Source organism: Solanum dulcamara, chromosome 3 (assembly GCF_947179165.1).
Source record: "Solanum dulcamara chromosome 3, daSolDulc1.2, whole genome shotgun sequence".
Classification (NCBI taxonomy): domain Eukaryota; kingdom Viridiplantae; phylum Streptophyta; class Magnoliopsida; order Solanales; family Solanaceae; genus Solanum; species Solanum dulcamara.
Genome location: NC_077239.1, coordinates 60,948,803 through 60,967,367, shown reverse-complemented (window position 1 = coordinate 60,967,367; position 18,565 = coordinate 60,948,803). Strand labels below are relative to the sequence as shown.

At 36.8% G+C, this 18,565-nt stretch overlaps 1 protein-coding gene across 1 annotated transcript; it reads right to left on the bottom strand.

The window, feature by feature from the left end:
* Positions 1-6,523: 6,523 nt before the first annotated feature.
* Positions 6,524-11,010, bottom strand: LOC129882663 (uncharacterized). The gene is made up of 5 exons (XM_055957055.1): positions 10,566-11,010; positions 8,595-9,845; positions 7,894-8,043; positions 7,628-7,808; positions 6,524-6,978 (listed from the first exon to the last, which is right to left on the bottom strand). Exons 1-5 carry the CDS (start codon positions 10,788-10,790, stop codon positions 6,803-6,805), a joined length of 1,983 nt encoding a protein of 660 aa, XP_055813030.1. The 5' UTR covers positions 10,791-11,010; the 3' UTR covers positions 6,524-6,802.
* Positions 11,011-18,565: the final 7,555 nt, after the last annotated feature.

The window sequence follows — 18,565 nt, the reverse complement described above, 5'->3', positions numbered from 1 at the left end:
TGTTTGAATGGACTATTTAGGTGTTGGAGGATATGCTTAGGGCCTGTGTGATTGATATTGGTGCCTGATGGGACCAACACTTGTCCTTAGCGGAGTTTTCCTATAATAAAAATTATTATTCCAGCATTCAGATGGCACCATTTGAGGCATTATATGGTTGTAGATGTCGATCACCTATTGGGTGGTTTAATTCCATTGCGGTCAATGCACTGGATACTGACTTACTCAGAGATGCTATAGAGCGAGTGCACTTGATTTAGGGTCGACTATTGGCGACATAGAGTCGTCAAAAGATTTATGCTGACAGGAGGGTTCGTCCCTTAGAGTTCATGGTGAGTGATTGTGTGTGGCTTAAAATACCGCTCATGAAAGGTGTGATGAGGTTTAGGAAGAAGGGCAAGCTTAGCCCTAGGTTTATTAGCCCATTTGAGATTTTGAGAAGAGTGGGTAGGGTGGCTTATGAATTGGCCTTACCCTCTAGATTGTCGGCTGTCCATCTGGTGTTTCATGTCTCCATGATTCGCAAGTACATACCAATTAAGTCTCATGTGATTTCTTATGATGCGATAGAGTTGGATCCAGATTTGAATTATGAGGAGGAGCCGACAGCTATCCTAGATAGGCACCTTCGTAGACTCAGGACTAAGAAGATCGCTTCGGTCAAGGTATAGTGGCGGCATCGGCCTGTTGAGGAGGCGACTTAGGAGTTAAAGTCTGATTTGCGGGCCTGGTATCCTCAACTTTTGAGACCCCAGGTACTTTCTTTTATCTTATGTTTGAGGATGAACATTCCTTTTAGTGGTGGATGTTGTAATGACCTTGAGGGTTATTTTTTAAAAATTGGGTGAAATTACCATTTTACCCCTATTATTAGTGCCCTCGAGTATTATTTGATCGGTTTGTGTAGTTGAAACTGTCAAAATATTAATGGTTTGTAAATTGTGCAAATTCTTGAGTTTTATAGAGTTAAGAGGTGAAAAAGTGATTTTTGGTACCAACTAGAGCTACGGATATCGAAATAAAATTCCGTTAATTTCAATAGCTCTGAAATATGGAAATTAGTCTAGGAGATTTACGGAATTAGTTTTGGAGTTGTAACGAAGATTTGAGGTCTTGAGTTAGGAATTTAAGGAATTTTAGGTCAAGGTTTGACTTTGGTCAACTTTTGGAGTTTTGATACTCAGAATGGAATTCCAATGATTCTGTTGGATTCGGGAGATGGTTTTTGGTCTAGAAGAAATGCTAGCTGAATTTTTAGAGGTCCTGATCCCATTTTGGTATTTTAATGGCCTAAACTGGTTTAGTTGTGACTTTTTGAGTTTCGAGTCAAGAAGAACTCAAATTTGAATTCTTATGGTTCCATCAGCTCCAAAAATGGCCAAATTAGATTGATAGCATTGTCTGCATGAGTATCGAGGCAATCGATACGAGTTTGGGGCCATTTGACGCTTTTGACTTTGAAAGTTAGCTTATGATTGACTTTGATCAACATTTTTGAAACACACACTTGGATGAATCCAAGATTCAGACAGCGTGGTTAGGTCAGGAATATCAATTTTGGTCTAGAATGACCCTTGATTTGCTTTCCAAAGTTTTTGGTCTAATTTCGAGTCCCATTGTGGAATTTGGCTTAAAATGACACTTTAATGTGGGATCCAATTTTTATTAAAATGATCTCGTATAATAATTTTGAATGCGTCATTCAGTCCAGAATATCGAATTTAGTGGGTTAGCATAACTGATTTATTTTAATCGAGTTTTGAACAAATTTTTAGGGTCCGTTCGGAGACTTTAACTAATGCAAAAATCAGAAAAATTTAATACAAAAGTGCAGATTTTTCCCTCAACTTTGAACCTCATATCTTGAGCTTTTCAAGTCCAAATCTGGCGATTCAAGAGGCTATGTTCAATATAATTTCATGGGGAGTCCATTGGTGTGATTAGAATATTGATTAACAGCTTCATTGGAGGTAAGATTTGATGTTTTAGATGTTGCATCGACCATTTTTGGATTCAGCTTTATGTAAACTTTGGGAGATGATTTCTTGGCCATCTTAGATACGAATTCAGTGTTCAAAGCTCTAAATTGTGTAGTTTTTTCGTAGAAATCCAGTGGTGAGCTCAGAAACTTGATTAGGAGCTTCATGTGAGGTAAATTCGCTAATCTAGCCACTGCCTTTATCATTTTCGAGTTAGAATTTTAATGGATTTTTACGGATTGTTTCTTGGTCATCTTAGCTCCATTTTTAGTGATACTTGGATCTAAATTGTGAGTTTTTCAGTAAGGAACATCGTGGTGAGATTATCCTTACCAGTTTCTGCAGTTATTATCTTTCAAAATATCTTTAAATCAAAATTTCAAAGGTGGGTTATGGGATTTTTTTTCCAAGTTAGAAAATTATATTTTCATGATTTGAAACTCGATTCTTGCTCGATTTTAATGGGTTTTTCAGCCATAAACTCTACTTGATGTGTAGAACATAATTTTTAAATAAAATTTCAGATTGACCCTTTTCAAAAAGAATTTATTTTTAGACCATTTTATCCCCAATTCTGAAACCTATTAATTTGGGTGTCATTTGACTCCTTATGATGTGTATTTTTTATTGTTGATAACAGGTTGTCATTTTGGGCGTTGAATTCGAGAGTTGCTTATCCTATGGATGTATTTGGGTGCGGTTTCAACAATTGAGGTAGGTTTGGCTATCCTTATTTGAGACTGATATGGATAATTAGTCATTCATATGTTATTTAAATTGAAGTATTTCCTTTCCATTACTATTTATTGAGGGTGAATATCATGTGTAGGTTAATATTTGAGAACTTTGAACCTTGTACTGCATGTGAGTTGAATATTGCTTCCATGACATACATATTTTGATGCATTCATTCTCATTCATTCATGTCATGAAACATGGAAAGTTGAGAAATATGGAAATTCATTTTGAGAAAGAAAATGAAACACCTTTAAACCTTTGTATTTTGAGTCCCTGACTAAGACAGTTATACGGCAGGGTAGTGGATACATTGTAATTCTTAACCACGAGAAGGTGGAAAGGATAATGAGATATTGCGATTGAGGTATATGATCTGCGAGACCCCCATGGGTCCTTCTTAGTAGCACAGCTCGGCAAGTGTATACAACAAGCTATGCAACAATCTTGATTCCACCGTACCACCACATCATTGTATTATTATATTGCATTGCATTGATATCTGTACTACTTGAATTATCTAGTTAATTGTGATTATGAGTTGTTTTTAAGGGATTAAATTATTCACACCATTCTATATAAATTGGCAGCACCGATGCTGGAGTGGGACTTTTCTATAAGTAGGGGGAAGCATTTCTGGAAAAGTACCTCAGGAATCCTCCCTGATCTCTTGGGGTAACAAGAAACAGAACTCAGTTTCTCTAACCACTGTAGAAGCTGAGTATGTTGCAGCTGCCTCCTGCTGTGCTCAATTGTTGTGGATCAAACAACAGTTGGAGGATTTTGGAGTACTAAGTGATACTATTCCATTGATGTATGCCAATACAAGTGCTCTTAACATGGCCAAGAACCCGGTCCAACACAATAGAATGAAACACATTGATTTGAGACATCATTTTTTAAGTGATAATGTCGAGAAAGGAAATATATGTGTGAAGTTTTGCAAGACTGAGAATAAGATTGATGATATCTTCACAAAGGCATTGAGCAGGGATCAGTTTGAAAGGAATCCTTACTCCCTCTTATTGACTAGATCCAGGACACATGTATCCTTACTCCTACTATATACATGAGGTCTAAATTCAATTTTATACCTGTACAAGTATACACCCATGATTGATCAAATGAAGGGAAGGAAATCATAGGATAGATCTAAACAATTGACATTCAAACTTGAGAGGGACCAGGTCCCTACTCACAGATTAGCATTCTATATACTGATTTTGAACTACATTTTAGAAAATGCTAAAACTTTCATGTGTCAAACACCCCTCTTTTGATTCGCTGTCTTTTCAAACTGAACACTCAAGCGACGCTACCATAGGGTCCAGACACTTCTCTTCACTCTTATTATAACCCTGCCTAGTTCAAATTCTCTCTTATTCTCCTTCAAATATTTATCTTTCTCTTCCTCAGATCAAACCCACCAAGTCCTCTCAAAATAAATAATTCCTCTTTCATCTTTTTATTTCTTCTCTCAAAATATGTCTAGCGATCCATCCCCCTCAGAAAAACCCCCAATGTCTGAACTTAAGACTTCAAACTCCGATGAGTGAGCCCTTGTCGAAAACTGAAATTTCTCACTCCTCGAGTCAAATTCCGGTCACATCTTGCATATATGCATCTCCCCCATCCTCTCCTTTACATGAAAGCACTCCCATATGTTCTCCAACTCTCGTGATCTCTAAATCTCAAGAGTCGTCGCCCCAGGATTCCGTTCATTCTATGGCTAGGCCTAATCTTCACTCCCTTGAGAATGAACCTTCAATTGATAATACCTCTTCATCTCAACCTGGTCTTCAAGTATTTTGGAGTTGATGTGGGCAAGGGTGTGGTACAATTAAGCAGGCGTTCTCCCAATCCACCCTTCTGAAATATGAATGTGTTGAAGGCCGAACTGGCAACAGGGCAAACTCTCAGGTGTTTGACCTCCTAGAGCAGCAAGAAAAATTGAAACTGGAATTGGAAGAAATGAAAGTGACCCTGGAAAGCCGAGATGCCGAGATTTCAAGTCTAAATGCCAGTTATTACTTGCTCAGACAGAGGGACCTGGTTCAAGTAAAATTGCTGAGTTAAAAGCTCAAAATGCAACTCTTACTGCTGAGGTTAAAACTCTAACTCAGTAATTACTTTAGGCTCATGCTGACAACAATACTCGCATGACCCTACTTCTTCAGTCACTTGCGCCCAAATCCTCATTCTCTTAATTCCTCAGTTTATCTCCTTGTTACTCTCTTCTCTGTTGGCAATTATACGTTAATCTTATGTAGTTCTTTTCAGTATAATGTAATGCTGCTCTGTTTTAACATCAATATGTTGATGGTTTGTTCTATTTCCTGTTTCTTACCTTTTTGATGATTCTTCTCATGTTCAATGATGCCCTAGTGGCCATGAATTTGCCTGATTGTATACTGTACTAGTTTGGTTTACTGTGTTCCTTTTTTATGATGCCGATTCATCTTAGGATGGGAAGTTAGTTGTTTTTGATACTAGGCCGACCTGTTTTTGTTGCTAGGCCGACCTGGTTCAAATAGAGGCACAAGGATATTGTTGATAGGGCAAACTTGTTGACAGGGGTAACATTTGTTAACTTGCATAGTTTGTCATCATCAAAAAGTGGGGAAATGTTATTTAGTTTTGATGATCAACATGATACACGGACTTGGTACCACGAGTAAGTCTAGTTGCAGACTAGCCAGCTGTCAAGCTGCCATCCTCTACTGTGGTTGGTAGAACCAGCAGAGGCAGCAGTCCAAAAGTCAACCAGATGAATTCTAGGACGTGTGTCACCAACATTAATACTCAAACCTTGGACAACAAAGTTCTTTGGCTTTTCTTCTCAAGAATTGACAATCAAAAACATTTTTGTGATCTCTCAAGAAAAGACAAACTTCAACAGAAAGTTGCACGAGACCTGATAGAGCTACTCAAGATATTCTTCTTTGTAGCCTTGTTGTAGTTTGAGTCTTGTGTGTGATATTGTAAAATCAGTTCCTGTTGTATAAAGGAATCTTGATTATTTCAGTTGTATTGTTTTAGTGTAACTTCATTTCTAGAGTTAGTTTTGAAGTGTGTCTGAAAAGTCTACATTACTGAAAGCAGTTATGTAGTGGGCAATAGTGTTATTGTTTAAGCTCAAGTCTTGTAATAGAGGTGTTGCAAGCAAAGGGGTGAAGAGGGTTAGTAACTAGGTACAATAGGTTGTGATAGTTTACTTTGCTCTTACACCATAGTGAAGATTGACAGCTAAATCCTGAGGGTCAAGTCGTGGTTTTTCCTCCCTTGGGCAAAGAGGTTTTTCACGTAAAATAGTGTGCAATTCGTATATTTTTTAGTTTGTCTTACTATTGATAATTCTGTCAAAGGACCACACATTGGTGGACTTCAATCAAAGTTGATGACACAAAAGTTTCAAATTGGAAGAGCATTTTTTCAGTTGTGTCAAAGTAGATTATGACTTTTTCTGTGTAGTTTCCGATGGGCAAGACAAGACGTCGTTTTTCCTTTTCACATCGTTAGCATTGTACTCACTCACCTGTAAATCCTTGCCAGTCAATTGAAGTTGATGACACAAAAGTTTCAAATTGGAAGAGCATTTTTTCAGTTTTGTCAAAGTAGCTTATGACTTTTTCTGTGTAGTTTCCGATGGGCAAGACGTACTTTTTCCTTTTCACATTATTCAGGGTACAGTTATATTTGTGGTATTTGAAGACCACATTACCACCTATGATTGCGGTATCAAGCCACCCCATTTCACAAGCAAGTCTTTTTCCACAAAATTCAATAACTTTTAGAAGTGCAAAAGGGTGTGAACTTGTACATCTAACCTTCCTTTTTGAAACATTTCTTAGTTACAAGAGTTGAAGATTCTGGTACCGATAATAAAAGGAAGTTGGGGATGTGCGATACAGGAATCAGACATGCGAAGAAAAGTGACTCGCCGTAGTAGTTGACAATTAATTTGGATGATACAATGCTGAAATCCTAAACAAGGGAGATTTTGTTTGATTGATAAAATCTATGGTCTAAGTCTCGTGGCATCATGTAACATATTGTACAAAACTTCTTTCTGTAGCTTCATTAGGAGGTCATCCAAAGAAGTACTGCCAAGCAGCAGCAATACCAGCCACCAGTATCACTCTGAGAATCAGCTTATAACTTACTTTTGATGATGAGGATGAGGATGGTTGTTCCAATGGTTTACCCCTCAATCTAGCTGATAATTTGGAAAGTAGCACTCCAGTCGGACCACTGGCCTTGGTAGCTGTAAGAAGGCAGAAAAGAAAGATCGAGATCATCATCTGAAACACACACTTAAGTACCCAATCACATATCAAACAACTTCATTCAAACTAGTATAGCCTATAAGAATACTGTCTTTATCCTTGTCCATTTCATTCAACTGCTAAACAAAACTAGTATCAAGATCAATATCTGAAACACTACTTAACCAATATCAGCTACAGTTCCACATCAAATTACGTGTGCAAGGGTTTAAGCTATATGGATTCCCTCTTTATTCATTCTGTTCTGTTCGTATCCATTTCATTCTAATACTACATAATTTGTCATTTAAAGAAAATTAGGATTTCTAGGACTAGGGATTCTCCAAATAGCACCCTTAACCCTACACTGACATAAATATTGATCAGACTAAGCAGAAGCTTGGGAAACACCAAGACAGTGTAAGGTAAACAACAATAATAGCCCTAACTCCAACAGGTTGGTAATAGATCTTTTGCTTTTTATACTGGAACTAAAGATATTAAGTCGACTGCATGAAAATAAATATATATCCGTGCAAATCCAACCGAGACAGACTACTTTCACCATCCAGTAGAATCCCAGTGAAATGTGTAGTTAAATTTTCAGAATTATAGCAACATCATAGTCATTATCAGAGAATATTTTACCTTTACTTTTCAGAAGCCTCTCCTCCTCTTCAACACGCCTACGTAACGCATTAAGCAGTGATCCAAAATATAAAGCAAATACAGTGCATGTAATTGTGATGACATTGTATGGCATGCTAAAATCAGGAGTGGTCAAGGGTACAAGCAATACTTCTGTGTACCATAGAATGGGGCTTTCTTCCTGAAAAGAAGCAAATACTCAATATAATGCATAGTCAATACAATATCATATTACATCAGAGCTTCTCCTGTTTAACAATTGGTACCTGTAGCTTGGATAAGATAGGTGACTTGCAAGCAGATTTATCCTCAAATAAATGCATCTTTGTTTTGATATCAGGAAACCTGATTAAAGCTGATGGAATGCCAAAACCCTGGTTAGCATCTGGAGGATACTCATCGATGTGCAGAAAACCCTGTTGAGGAATCCAGAGAAATAAAGGTAATGTTAAACTGTTCCAGTCTATCACTTACGTCAATATGCATATATTTGCTTTCTACCAGTTACATTAGATTCAGTTCCACATAGATATAGGACAAGAAATAGAAGAGATCACCTTTACGTTTCAACCATCCCTGTCCCTGGCCCAGACAGAATTACAAGCTAACCACACAAGCAGATATAGAAGTTTAAAAGTTGAAGACTACAGAAAGGCCTGACAACATCTGATATCCTTTCAACTTAAAAGGTACTTTGTCTCTCCTCCAAGTACAAATATTCACGTGAAACCTGCTTTGCCACAAGGATTTACGTCTATACTTACCAATCTCCTATACAACTTCTCCTAAATGAGATAATTAGATAGCTCGTTATCAAAAGAGCTTAAGAAATATAACGAGATGATTAGATAGCTGTCCTATCTGACCATTGTTCTTTGATATTGGCAATCAAACTCCAATCTCAACATCACGAAAGCTTAGATATCAGCGAATTTATTCTAGATAAACTGGAAAAGGGGATAGGTACCTTATCAAACTCCAATGTCAATATGACCGAGTGCACATCACATGGCAATCGCAATGTTATTTCCATTAGCCCAGGAGAAACCTTGTCTTCAGAAGGCGAAACATTTATCCTTTCTATGACATCTGCTAAACTGTGAAGACGTTCATCTAGAAACACTTTAAGCGTGTGGTAATAAACCTTGACATACCAAGGGACAATTTGGAACACATCAACCCGTAACAAGCATCTTCCTTCCCCGTTGGCAGAAGATTTTGCATACTCACTTCTTCTTACAGACTTCAAGGAGATGGCTATGGCACCCCTTTCATTCCCACTTCCCATAAGGAACCTGCAAGCCTGCAAGGGTGCCAGTTGAGATGACCATGTCACGGGACGCTTCCACCTGAACTCCAAGTCGAATGGCCTTGAATCACTAAAATTTTCCAGAGAAAATTCATACAGAAGGGATGACTCCTTCTGAAAGCCATGAGCTTCTTGAATTACCCTGACTGCAGACTCGGACATTTCAAAGCTCATGTCACTCCAAGCTTGAGATATCAAATTCTCAACATCAGATTGTTGTTGCGTCTCTGAAGTAGTCTTCAATTCGGACACCAAATTCGGCACTAATTGGACATACACATTACTAGCATTTGAAAGAACACACCTTCCACTAACTTTCCGTCCAAACAATGAGCTCAGTGACCAGCTTGGTTGCTGTACTGAGCCAGATGATGGCATGCCACTTCCTAAAGTAACCGGTTGAAGAACAACAGTAAGTGTCTGTTCAAGCACCATTCCAGAACTTGCTGCAGCAAGATCAAATTCATTTGAGACAAAATGCAACCTCTGAGAGTGATAAAATCCTCTGTAGATAGAAGGTCTGTCCATCAATGCAGAAAGTCCAGCTTTGTCTCGGCAAGGAAGCAACTTTAGCCAGGGAGTGAGGTTCTCTGTGCAAACAGCCTCACGGGGCAAGGTGCCATACCTAATATTTGCAGCAAATGACTTGAAGCTCCACTGGGGAGCAGAATAAGCAGTTGATGACTCAAGGAAGTTAATAGAAGCACAAAAGAGCCCTGAAAGAGCATGCGTTAAATTTCTCCAAGAAGCGTCGACCTGATGTTGTGGAACATCAAAAGTCGCCCACAATTCAACTCCAGGAGGCTTTGCATTTCTACTTGAAATGGGATCATATCCACCCCAGCTTGCATAATTCCAGCGACCTTGTGTGAACGACAGCTCCATTTCTCGAACTCTAAATTTATGGACCTAATCACACAGAGAGTGTTATGTTTTCATGCAATCAATTGGTAGACATGTATTACAAAAAAATAATAACCTAGAGTATGCAAGAAGTGTTCAGCCAAAATATCACGCCACCTCACCCCTTATTAGTGGTAGGTAAGTACACAATATTTTTCATGATAATAAAACCATAATTGCAACTTTCCTTTTTCATCATATTTCATCGGATTACCAGTTATCTTAACCATTACGGAAGGGTACCCATCTTCGATATCAGTTATCTAGATAGAAGACACTCATAGCATATCATTAATCAATTAGCTATGCCTCAATCCCTATCTTAGTTGGGACTAGCCACATGAATGCTCTGTATCTATTCTGCTCCATTTGGTCCCATTTCATGCTAATACTAAATAATTGGTCTTTTAAGGTAAATTAAGTCTTCCTTAGAGTTAAAGTTCTTAAATCTCACGCCTATTCTACACATTCATACAGATATAAAAAACTGGGAACTAATGTAAATATGATAATAAAAACTAAGCCTTAATTCCAACTAGTTCGTATTACTTCTATTGTGATATGGTTTTAGCCAAGTTAGCATTGATTCTAATTTTGAGATATACATACAGAACTAAAATATCCCAAAATACGAAACTGAAAAAAATCAAACATTATTCTTTGAGATAAGAAGATTATTAAGAAACCCAAAAAGAACAAAAGAGATTGATGCATCCGAAAGTGTACCAGCTGATATATGGATTTGGGGAAAAGATGGTGGTGGCTGCCATGTGTTCGAGTTGGTGGGACTTTACTTTCGAAATGAAAATGGGCTAGCACTTTACGATCTGGCAATGGCCTCAATAAGAGTGCTTCTGAGAAGTGTTCAATTTGATCTTCCTCTTCGGCAATAATTGACGCGAAACTCTTAAAGAGCAGAAAAAAAAGCAAAATTGATATTAACCGAACCATTAATGGGACTCCCGTGTTATCGTTGATATTGGAACTGGGAATATGTGACAGATAAAACGAACAATTCCGCCATTACAAGCGCTTCAAAGTTTGTTAAAACTTAGATCAAAGGTTTGAGCAATTTTGGATCCATAGGTTTAGGCTGGTTGACCCGTTTAGACTTGCGGTATATGCCCTTGGATCCGATCCCATTTGGTTCTTTTCCTCTTTTCTTTTTGTTTTCTTTTGAAAAGTGTCATATTTCAATAGTATAAATAAAAATCCATTATAAAATAAAAGTTATAAATGTTAATGTAATATAATGAATGTCTATTTTGTATATTATTTTTGAAAAAAAAATTATAAATTCTAATTTTGGGATCAAATTAGTGTTTCCCTTATAAATAAAAAAAGTTTCATTTATTATATTTTATCATTTAAGAAAAATAAGAAGCTATCTCTTCTCTCTACCTTATTCACCTGCTTATTTTATTGTTTTATAACATGTTATTAGCACGAATCTCGAATCAGCTGAGGAATTGCACAATAACATGAAGTCGCCGAATGATTCTCGTTTGCTATCTAGTCATTTTAAAGGTATGACTTGTTTCATTAATTGCTTATCATGGCTTTAAGCTAATGATATATCAAAAGATTTAAAACTGAAGAAGAATATCCTTACTCACTTACTGGGGGTGATAATCAATGTATCACTATCAAATAATAAATAATAGCTATATTGAGAATAATGATATTTGATACCTTGAATAATTTTGTTAAGCTACGAACATAGGATCCATGTATATATGGATTTTTTTTGGTAACTATAATTTTATTACCAGATTGTCAATATATACAACTTTGAAGCTCAGGACATGGATATAGTCCCCAATTTCAAAGCTCATCAACTTGACATTTAATCTGTTTTACTAGCTAAACTAAGGATAGAAATTTAAGTTATTCGTATATCCTACCAGTTTGAGAATCATACTTCCTCTACAATGAATTTCCTAGATGAGTTGCCTAATGATCACCTCGGTATTTCTCCTTTTTTGTTAAATTCTGTTGTTCCTTTCTTGCCAAATGTAGTATATAGTTGTTGCTAGTGTCATTATGTATATTTCAGTACGTATAGCTTTCTTTGCTGCATAAGTAATAGCCCAGTTCACCTTTTCATCCCACTCCTTGCTAGGCATTGTGATGGATAGCCATTGCAATAGTATCTGCCAAATTTCATTATTCACAGCACAACTTAAGAATAAACGTTGATGAGTTTTAAATTCTATGTTACACAACGAGCATATTGAATAAGTTTATATCCCCTATTTGTCTAGTTTGTCCTTTGTGTATAATCTCGTTTGTATAGCCAGGTACATGATGAATATCCATTTAGGATTTCCATGGTTATTGCATATTAACCTCCTCGATGGTACCTTAGTATACGCTCCTCTCAACTGCATGTACATATCCTTGATTCTGAATGTTGGTGATTCCATGATCTCTATCACTTGTAGTCCTGCTTCTGTTAGCCATTGTCCTGCTTGAAGAATTTTCCTCACAATCCAAGAGGCTTGTTTGACTGATACCTCGTATGGTGTTCTTCCTTTCAGGTAGTAAATATGAACCCATACAATCCACAGCTTGTCCTTTTTCTTTGCCAGGTTTCATAGGTGCTTGAGTATGGCTACCTTGTTCTACACATATGCTTTTGTAATATTAAGACCTCCTGCAACCTTTGGATAACATAGTGTTTTCCATGTTATAAGAGATTTTCCTTTAGTCTGAGCATTAGCAGTCCATAAAAATCTTTTTCTTTAGTCTGAGCATTAGCAGTCCATAAAAATCTTTTGCAAACTACTTCCACTTGTTATAGCACTTTCTTTGGTATTGGGAATATTTGAGACCAAAAGGCTTGAATAGAGATAATAACACTTTGTATCAATTGAAGCCTTCCTGCATATGAAAGAAATTTCACTGTCCATATATTTATTCTTCCCAGCATCTTATGTAGCAGTGGTTGGCATTGATTTATTGTCAGCTTCTTAGAACTCAAAGGGACTCCTAGGCATTTGAAAGGTAATGACCCCTTTGTGAAACCTGTATGCTCCAAAATCTGACTTTGAATTACTTCTGGCACTCCTCCAAAATACACACTGCTCTTGGCTTGATTAGCTATAAGTCTAATGTCCTGCTAGTGGCAAAGAAGGACACAAAAATTGCTCAATTGAAGTCTCAGTTGGCTAAAGAGTCTCAGGAGAGACTAGGTTCAGAAGAACCCTCTGCTCTAAAGGATAAGAATGCTCAGCTTACTGCTCTACTGGAAGATCTTAAGGAAAGATTGTTGAAAACTCATACTGAAGCTAATGCTCGCCTTACCCTCATCCTTTAATTCCTTGCTCCCAAGCCTTCTTCTACCGAAGTGTCTCCTGTCCTAAAAGTCCTATTTTGTTATCCTTGTTTTTTGGCAGTTTAACTTTGGTTTTTGATTGCACTTTATTTCAATATTTTGTAATCCTTATCTTATCTTTATAAATGAATGTTGTTTAAGATCACTTGTCTTTATTCCCCACTCATGCTTTTCCCTTATGGTATGAGTTTATCGTAACTTGGATTGTTCTTTAACCTTGTTTACTGCTTGCCTTTTTAATGATGTTAAAAGGGGAAAAATAATATAGGATGTGTGATTTTAATGCTGATGGAACCAAATGATGAGTGGGACCTGGTTGAAGGGTTGAAAGGGGGAAATAACTATGAAATAAGGGAAGTGTTGGTTGATTATGGTGATTGATTATGAGAGACTGATAAACTTTTTGCAGATGAGTTTGTCATCATCAAAAAGGGGGAAATTGTTGGATTGTAGTTTTGATGATTTGAAAAATGAGGATCTGGTAAGGGACCTCATCCCATGTTAGAATTGAATTTCTTTGTGCAGCTGAAAGAGACAGCTGATAAAATAGTATACTACTGTAACCGTTTTATGAGGGCTCAGGCTGTGTCAGTGTGGCAGGACTTCTGGCCAATAGAATTTCTCCAAAATGATAGGATTATCTTATATTATGTCTCATCTATGTTGGCATAAATAATATTTTCAAGAAATTATCTCTCTCACAACCAAAAAAGGCAAGAACTCTCACTCTCAAGAAGTAGAAATGAAGGAACAACAATGGAGCTCAAGATTGTCATTGTGTGTTGGTTCTGAGTTTTATTTCTTTGCTCATTTCATGTAAACCAGGTACTGATCTATAAAAGAATTTGTTGTTTGTGTTAAATCTGTCTTTTGCTCATTCTGTCATCTGTAGCTAGAGTTAGCTAGGATGAGTTGTTTTGAATCTTAAATTAATCTGAGGGGTTTGGTTTAATGGGTAATAAAGTTGTTTCTTAGTGGTTGAAGATTAGAAATAAATAAAAATACAGTTTAAAGTAGATAATTACTTACTTGGCAAGAATTTCAGTCAATATCGAAGAAAACTTCTCCTAGAACAAGCAAAAGCTTTACCTAAAACCTCGAGGTTTGACTGTTATTGACCAGAGCTTCGTGAAAAAAAAAGTTCTAAGGATCCACCCAATATTCGAGAAGAGAAGTTCAAAACCTTCACCCAAAATGTCACCGAAAGCTTCACCCAAGCTTCAAGAAGTAACATTCAAAATCTACCGATGATTTGACTTCTTTGAATTAGGGCTTTGATATTTGAGATTTGGAATATATTGGATTTTGATAGATATAAGGTAATTTGGGTAAATATTAAAGAGGGTCGGATATTATTTATCTATGTGAACATCCACATTAACCATTTTTCATTTTGAATAGCGCGTGTATACACGATTGAAGTCTTTGGACTGTGAGAATGCATCTGTCATCTAAAAATATAAACTTGTAAGGGTATTTAGACGTCATTGTAGTTAAGGTGTTCATTGAATAATGAGTTATAAACTTAAGGGGGGGGGGGCTTTAGCATGTCTCTCTAATATTTTCATATGCTTGTTATGGTTATAATTGAAGATATGATAGATAATTTTTTTATATATTATATGCGTGTCTCGATTTACTTCTAAAATAGCAATATCTTAAAAGAGGTTATAAGCTATTATAAGTTGATGTGTTTAAGGCACATTCATATGATTTTGTTTTGTTTTTGAAAAATAAGAACTTTTGATAAATGTCATAAATACAAATTCATTTCCTAAAGTGAATGTGACAATATTTAGCAAAGCTTATAAATATAAACTTGATATTTATTGTGAAAATATCATGATTCACCTTTAGAAGAGGTGGAATAATTGAAAAAAATAAATTTAAAAAATTACTATTGAAGTAGTAAGAGTTCGACATTTACTCCCGAAGTAGTAAATACTCTAAAACTTACTCTTGAAGTAGTAAGACTCTCCAATAGTGTAATGATCCTCCATATCATTTATGTGTAAATGTATTCTTTTCATAGTTTAGAGCATTTTTATAGCAACTCCAAGTCATTTATGACTTGTTGGCACTGACTGTTTGGTTGCCTGGTCATTCGTTTGAGATTTATGCCCATTCCCTGTTTTGGAGCTTTTAGGAACTTTAATAGTTGAATTTGGTCAAAATATCAGGTAAACGATCTCATAATAAAATTCTAATGGTTCTGCCAACTCTAAAATTGTCATTTAGGCTAGTGGCATGGTCAGCTCAAGTCTCAAGACTTTCGATGTGTTTGGGCCATTAGGTGTTTTAGCCTTTAAGCTTTTGCCTATGGTTGACATTTGTCAACATTCTTGAAAAATGTGCTCAGATAAAAATTCCATCAGTGCGACTATTTTCAAAATATTGAGTTTGATCTAAATGACCTTTTGTACGCTTCTCGAGGCTTCAATCTAATTTCGAGGCTTCTTATAGAATTGGCTAAAAACGACACTTAGGTATCAGACCCAATTTTTATTTAGATGACCTTAAATAGAAATTTCAACAGCGTCGTTGACTCTAAAATGTCAAATTTGGTAGGGTACCATAGGTTTTTTGCACGCATAGGGTTCCGAACAAATTCTGAGCACCCTGTCGGAGAATTTTGAACTTGGCCAAACCAGCTGATGCAACTCAGGTGGTGCCGACATATTTTTCCTTTGAGTTTGCAAGCCACCTTGGCTGCATTTACGAAGCCTAACTCCCTAGTCCTTCGCGTTCGGGAGGTGAACTCAGCGATCGTGAGGGTCTAACTAGTTGACCATTCACATTCGTGAAGCCCCCTCCACAATTACGAGGGAAATTTATCCAGTGGCCTATGATCGCAAACCTAGGGATCCACGTTCGTGAACCTAGCAATCCGCGATCGATAGAGCAATTTTTCTGGTCTCTTATTTAAAAGAAAAATGCGATTCAACAGTGATGCTAATTTTCAAAACTCGATTTCTCTCTTGATATAATTCCAAATTGAGTAATTCAAAGGTTGTGATGCATGGAATTTTGCGGAAACATATTGGAGTGTTGAAAAAGTGTTAAGGAACCTTCGTTTGAGGTAAAATTCACACGATACCTACTGCCAACATATCTCTTTTAGCTTTAATGGTAATAATTGTTGCATGTATTGAATTTCATTGTCCGTGCCCCAAATTGTGTCCTATTTTTGGACAAAAGTTTTAGGAGCTAATTAGTGTCATTTTACGGAGTCAATTCAGGAATATTTGGTGTGGGTCCCATATTCCCGTTTTAGACCCTCGAAATAGGCCTATCTCCGTTCTTAGTGATTTTAGTGTCTAAATGATCATAATAACATTGTGATTCTATTTTTGATAGTGGGCCAGCATTTTGAGGCCGTACGAAAAGAAAAAAGCTCTAGAGACTTGATTTTAAAGCTCATGCGATCGGCCTAAAGGTAGGCTGCAACTTCCATCTCCTTATATCGAGCTTGATTATGTGAAATCATATTGATTTGCTTGAATTTGGGTTGGTTAGGTCTTTAATCATGCTTAGTTGTTTAGAAACCATGTCTTAGGCTTAATTCAGGTAAATCGAGAACTTATGAGCATGTTGCCTTATTTATTGTGATCATCCATACCTTGTGGCCTTATTTATTATTATTTTTTGATGATGTTGTGCATGTTTGGCCTTAGTGTAGGCTTAGAATAGTAATTTCCATAGACTTTCCATATTTGGAGCCTTTAGGCATTGTTCTTACTCCGACGTTGCCTCGGACGTCTTACCTCCCTATAGACTGATATATTAGACTAGGGTCTGGTAGTCTAAACCTTAGATTAGGCGTTGCCTTAGCTTCGATGACTTTGTAACCCTTCTCATTTTTCTTACGGCCCCTACATTGACAGTTTGAGATTCTGGGCTTTGTTTGGTGACTTGAGACCAGGTATAGTTCGGGCTTAGAGTGTTTGGTTGATTATATGAGAATGGACGTCATTCTATGGTAGTTTTCAACAAAAAGTTGACATGATATCATTAGGCAGTCATTATCATCGCAGATTTAAGGTCTGGTCATTCTGCTCTCTTATCCTCTATGGGGTGGATTCATTTTGGATACATATTATTGCCCCTTTGAGAATCATCCGTTGTTCGATGTCCGGGCGATGTACTTCTTAGTTGGGCTGCTACTATTGGTTACTTAGAGACTAATATTAACTTCTTAGAATTCATTCGTGGTTCGAGGTTCTGCTTCTTTGCTAGTCAGCATTCATTGGCTACTTGGAGGCTATCCGCAGTTCGAGGTTTGAGATTCAAGCTTTGTGCTCCTTTGCTAGTCAACATTCATTGGTTACTTAGAGGATATCCGCGGTTTGAGGTCTGGGATATGCTTTTCTGACTCTGGACTCACTATTTGATATCCTTAGTAGTTTTAGCTATTCTATGTACCCGTTGGGCTTATGGGGATTCGCTCAGGTTTTTATTTAAACTTGTGCATGAGTGTTCCTCCTGGGCTTATGGTCATCCAAATAGGCTTAGTTAGTTGTACTTAGTTCTTCTAGTTCTTGTATACTCGTGTTCATCTCCTTTACTTTCCATTTGGACTCTGTTGTTTCCTAGATTCTATCTTTTCATATAGTTTTTGCTTTTCAAGCTCAGTCGGCCTATGATGCCTACTAGGTACATGTTGTTTTGGTACTCATACTACACTCTGCATCTATTTTTGTGATGTAGGTCCAAGAACCAATTAACAACGCTGATTTGAACTAGTCACAGTCTACATCGGAGGCGAGGGTGAGCACATGGCATCCAAGATATACTTGTTTCCTTCTGTATATAGTTGACTAGTCTTTTGCTTTTTAAGACAAGTCTTTTATTTCTGTAGTCCACTTTTGGGATGTATCTATTATGTAGTAGTTCTGTACTTGTGACTTCCAGGTTATGAAAGGGATTCTATTTGCATATATGTATTTTTTTAGTTTGCTTCCGCTCATTCTTCTATAATTACTGTTATGGTTCGACTTCTAGTTTAGTTTCTAACCTTAATCCCATTACTTATAGTGTCAGAATATGGGTCAACTTACCTACTGATGGGTTATAGTAGGTGCCATCATGACTCGAGAAAATTCGATCGTGACAAATAGTAAACATATTTTAACTTGTGATCAATTCATAAGTACCATTAGAAAATAAATATGCACTCAAAACAAACACTCTTTTTCTAATATTTCTTTCTGCCATATCCTTAATAGTTGGTTGGTTACATCATCTTTCAATCTACAACCGAATTAGTAATACTCTGAAATTTACTAAAATAAATAGCACATGTTATGATATACTTAAATTTTCCTTATAGAGATAACTAACATGACCGTTTTAGTCATCCTAGCATGCTGTGCTAATTGAGTATTCAAAA

What these genes read in the sequence shown, in the direction of transcription:
- LOC129882663 (XM_055957055.1), bottom strand. Translation starts at nt 10,790, where the DNA reads ATGGTTCGGTTAATATCAATTTTGCTTTTTTTTCTGCTCTTTAAGAGT. An exon ending in CTATCTTATCCAAGCTACAG is followed by an intron (nt 7,809 to 7,893) that starts GTACCAATTGTT and finishes GCTTCTTTTCAG; the next exon opens with GAAGAAAGCCCCATTCTATG. An exon ending in GAGGCTTCTGAAAAGTAAAG is followed by an intron (nt 6,979 to 7,627) that starts GTAAAATATTCT and finishes GCCTTCTTACAG; the next exon opens with CTACCAAGGCCAGTGGTCCG.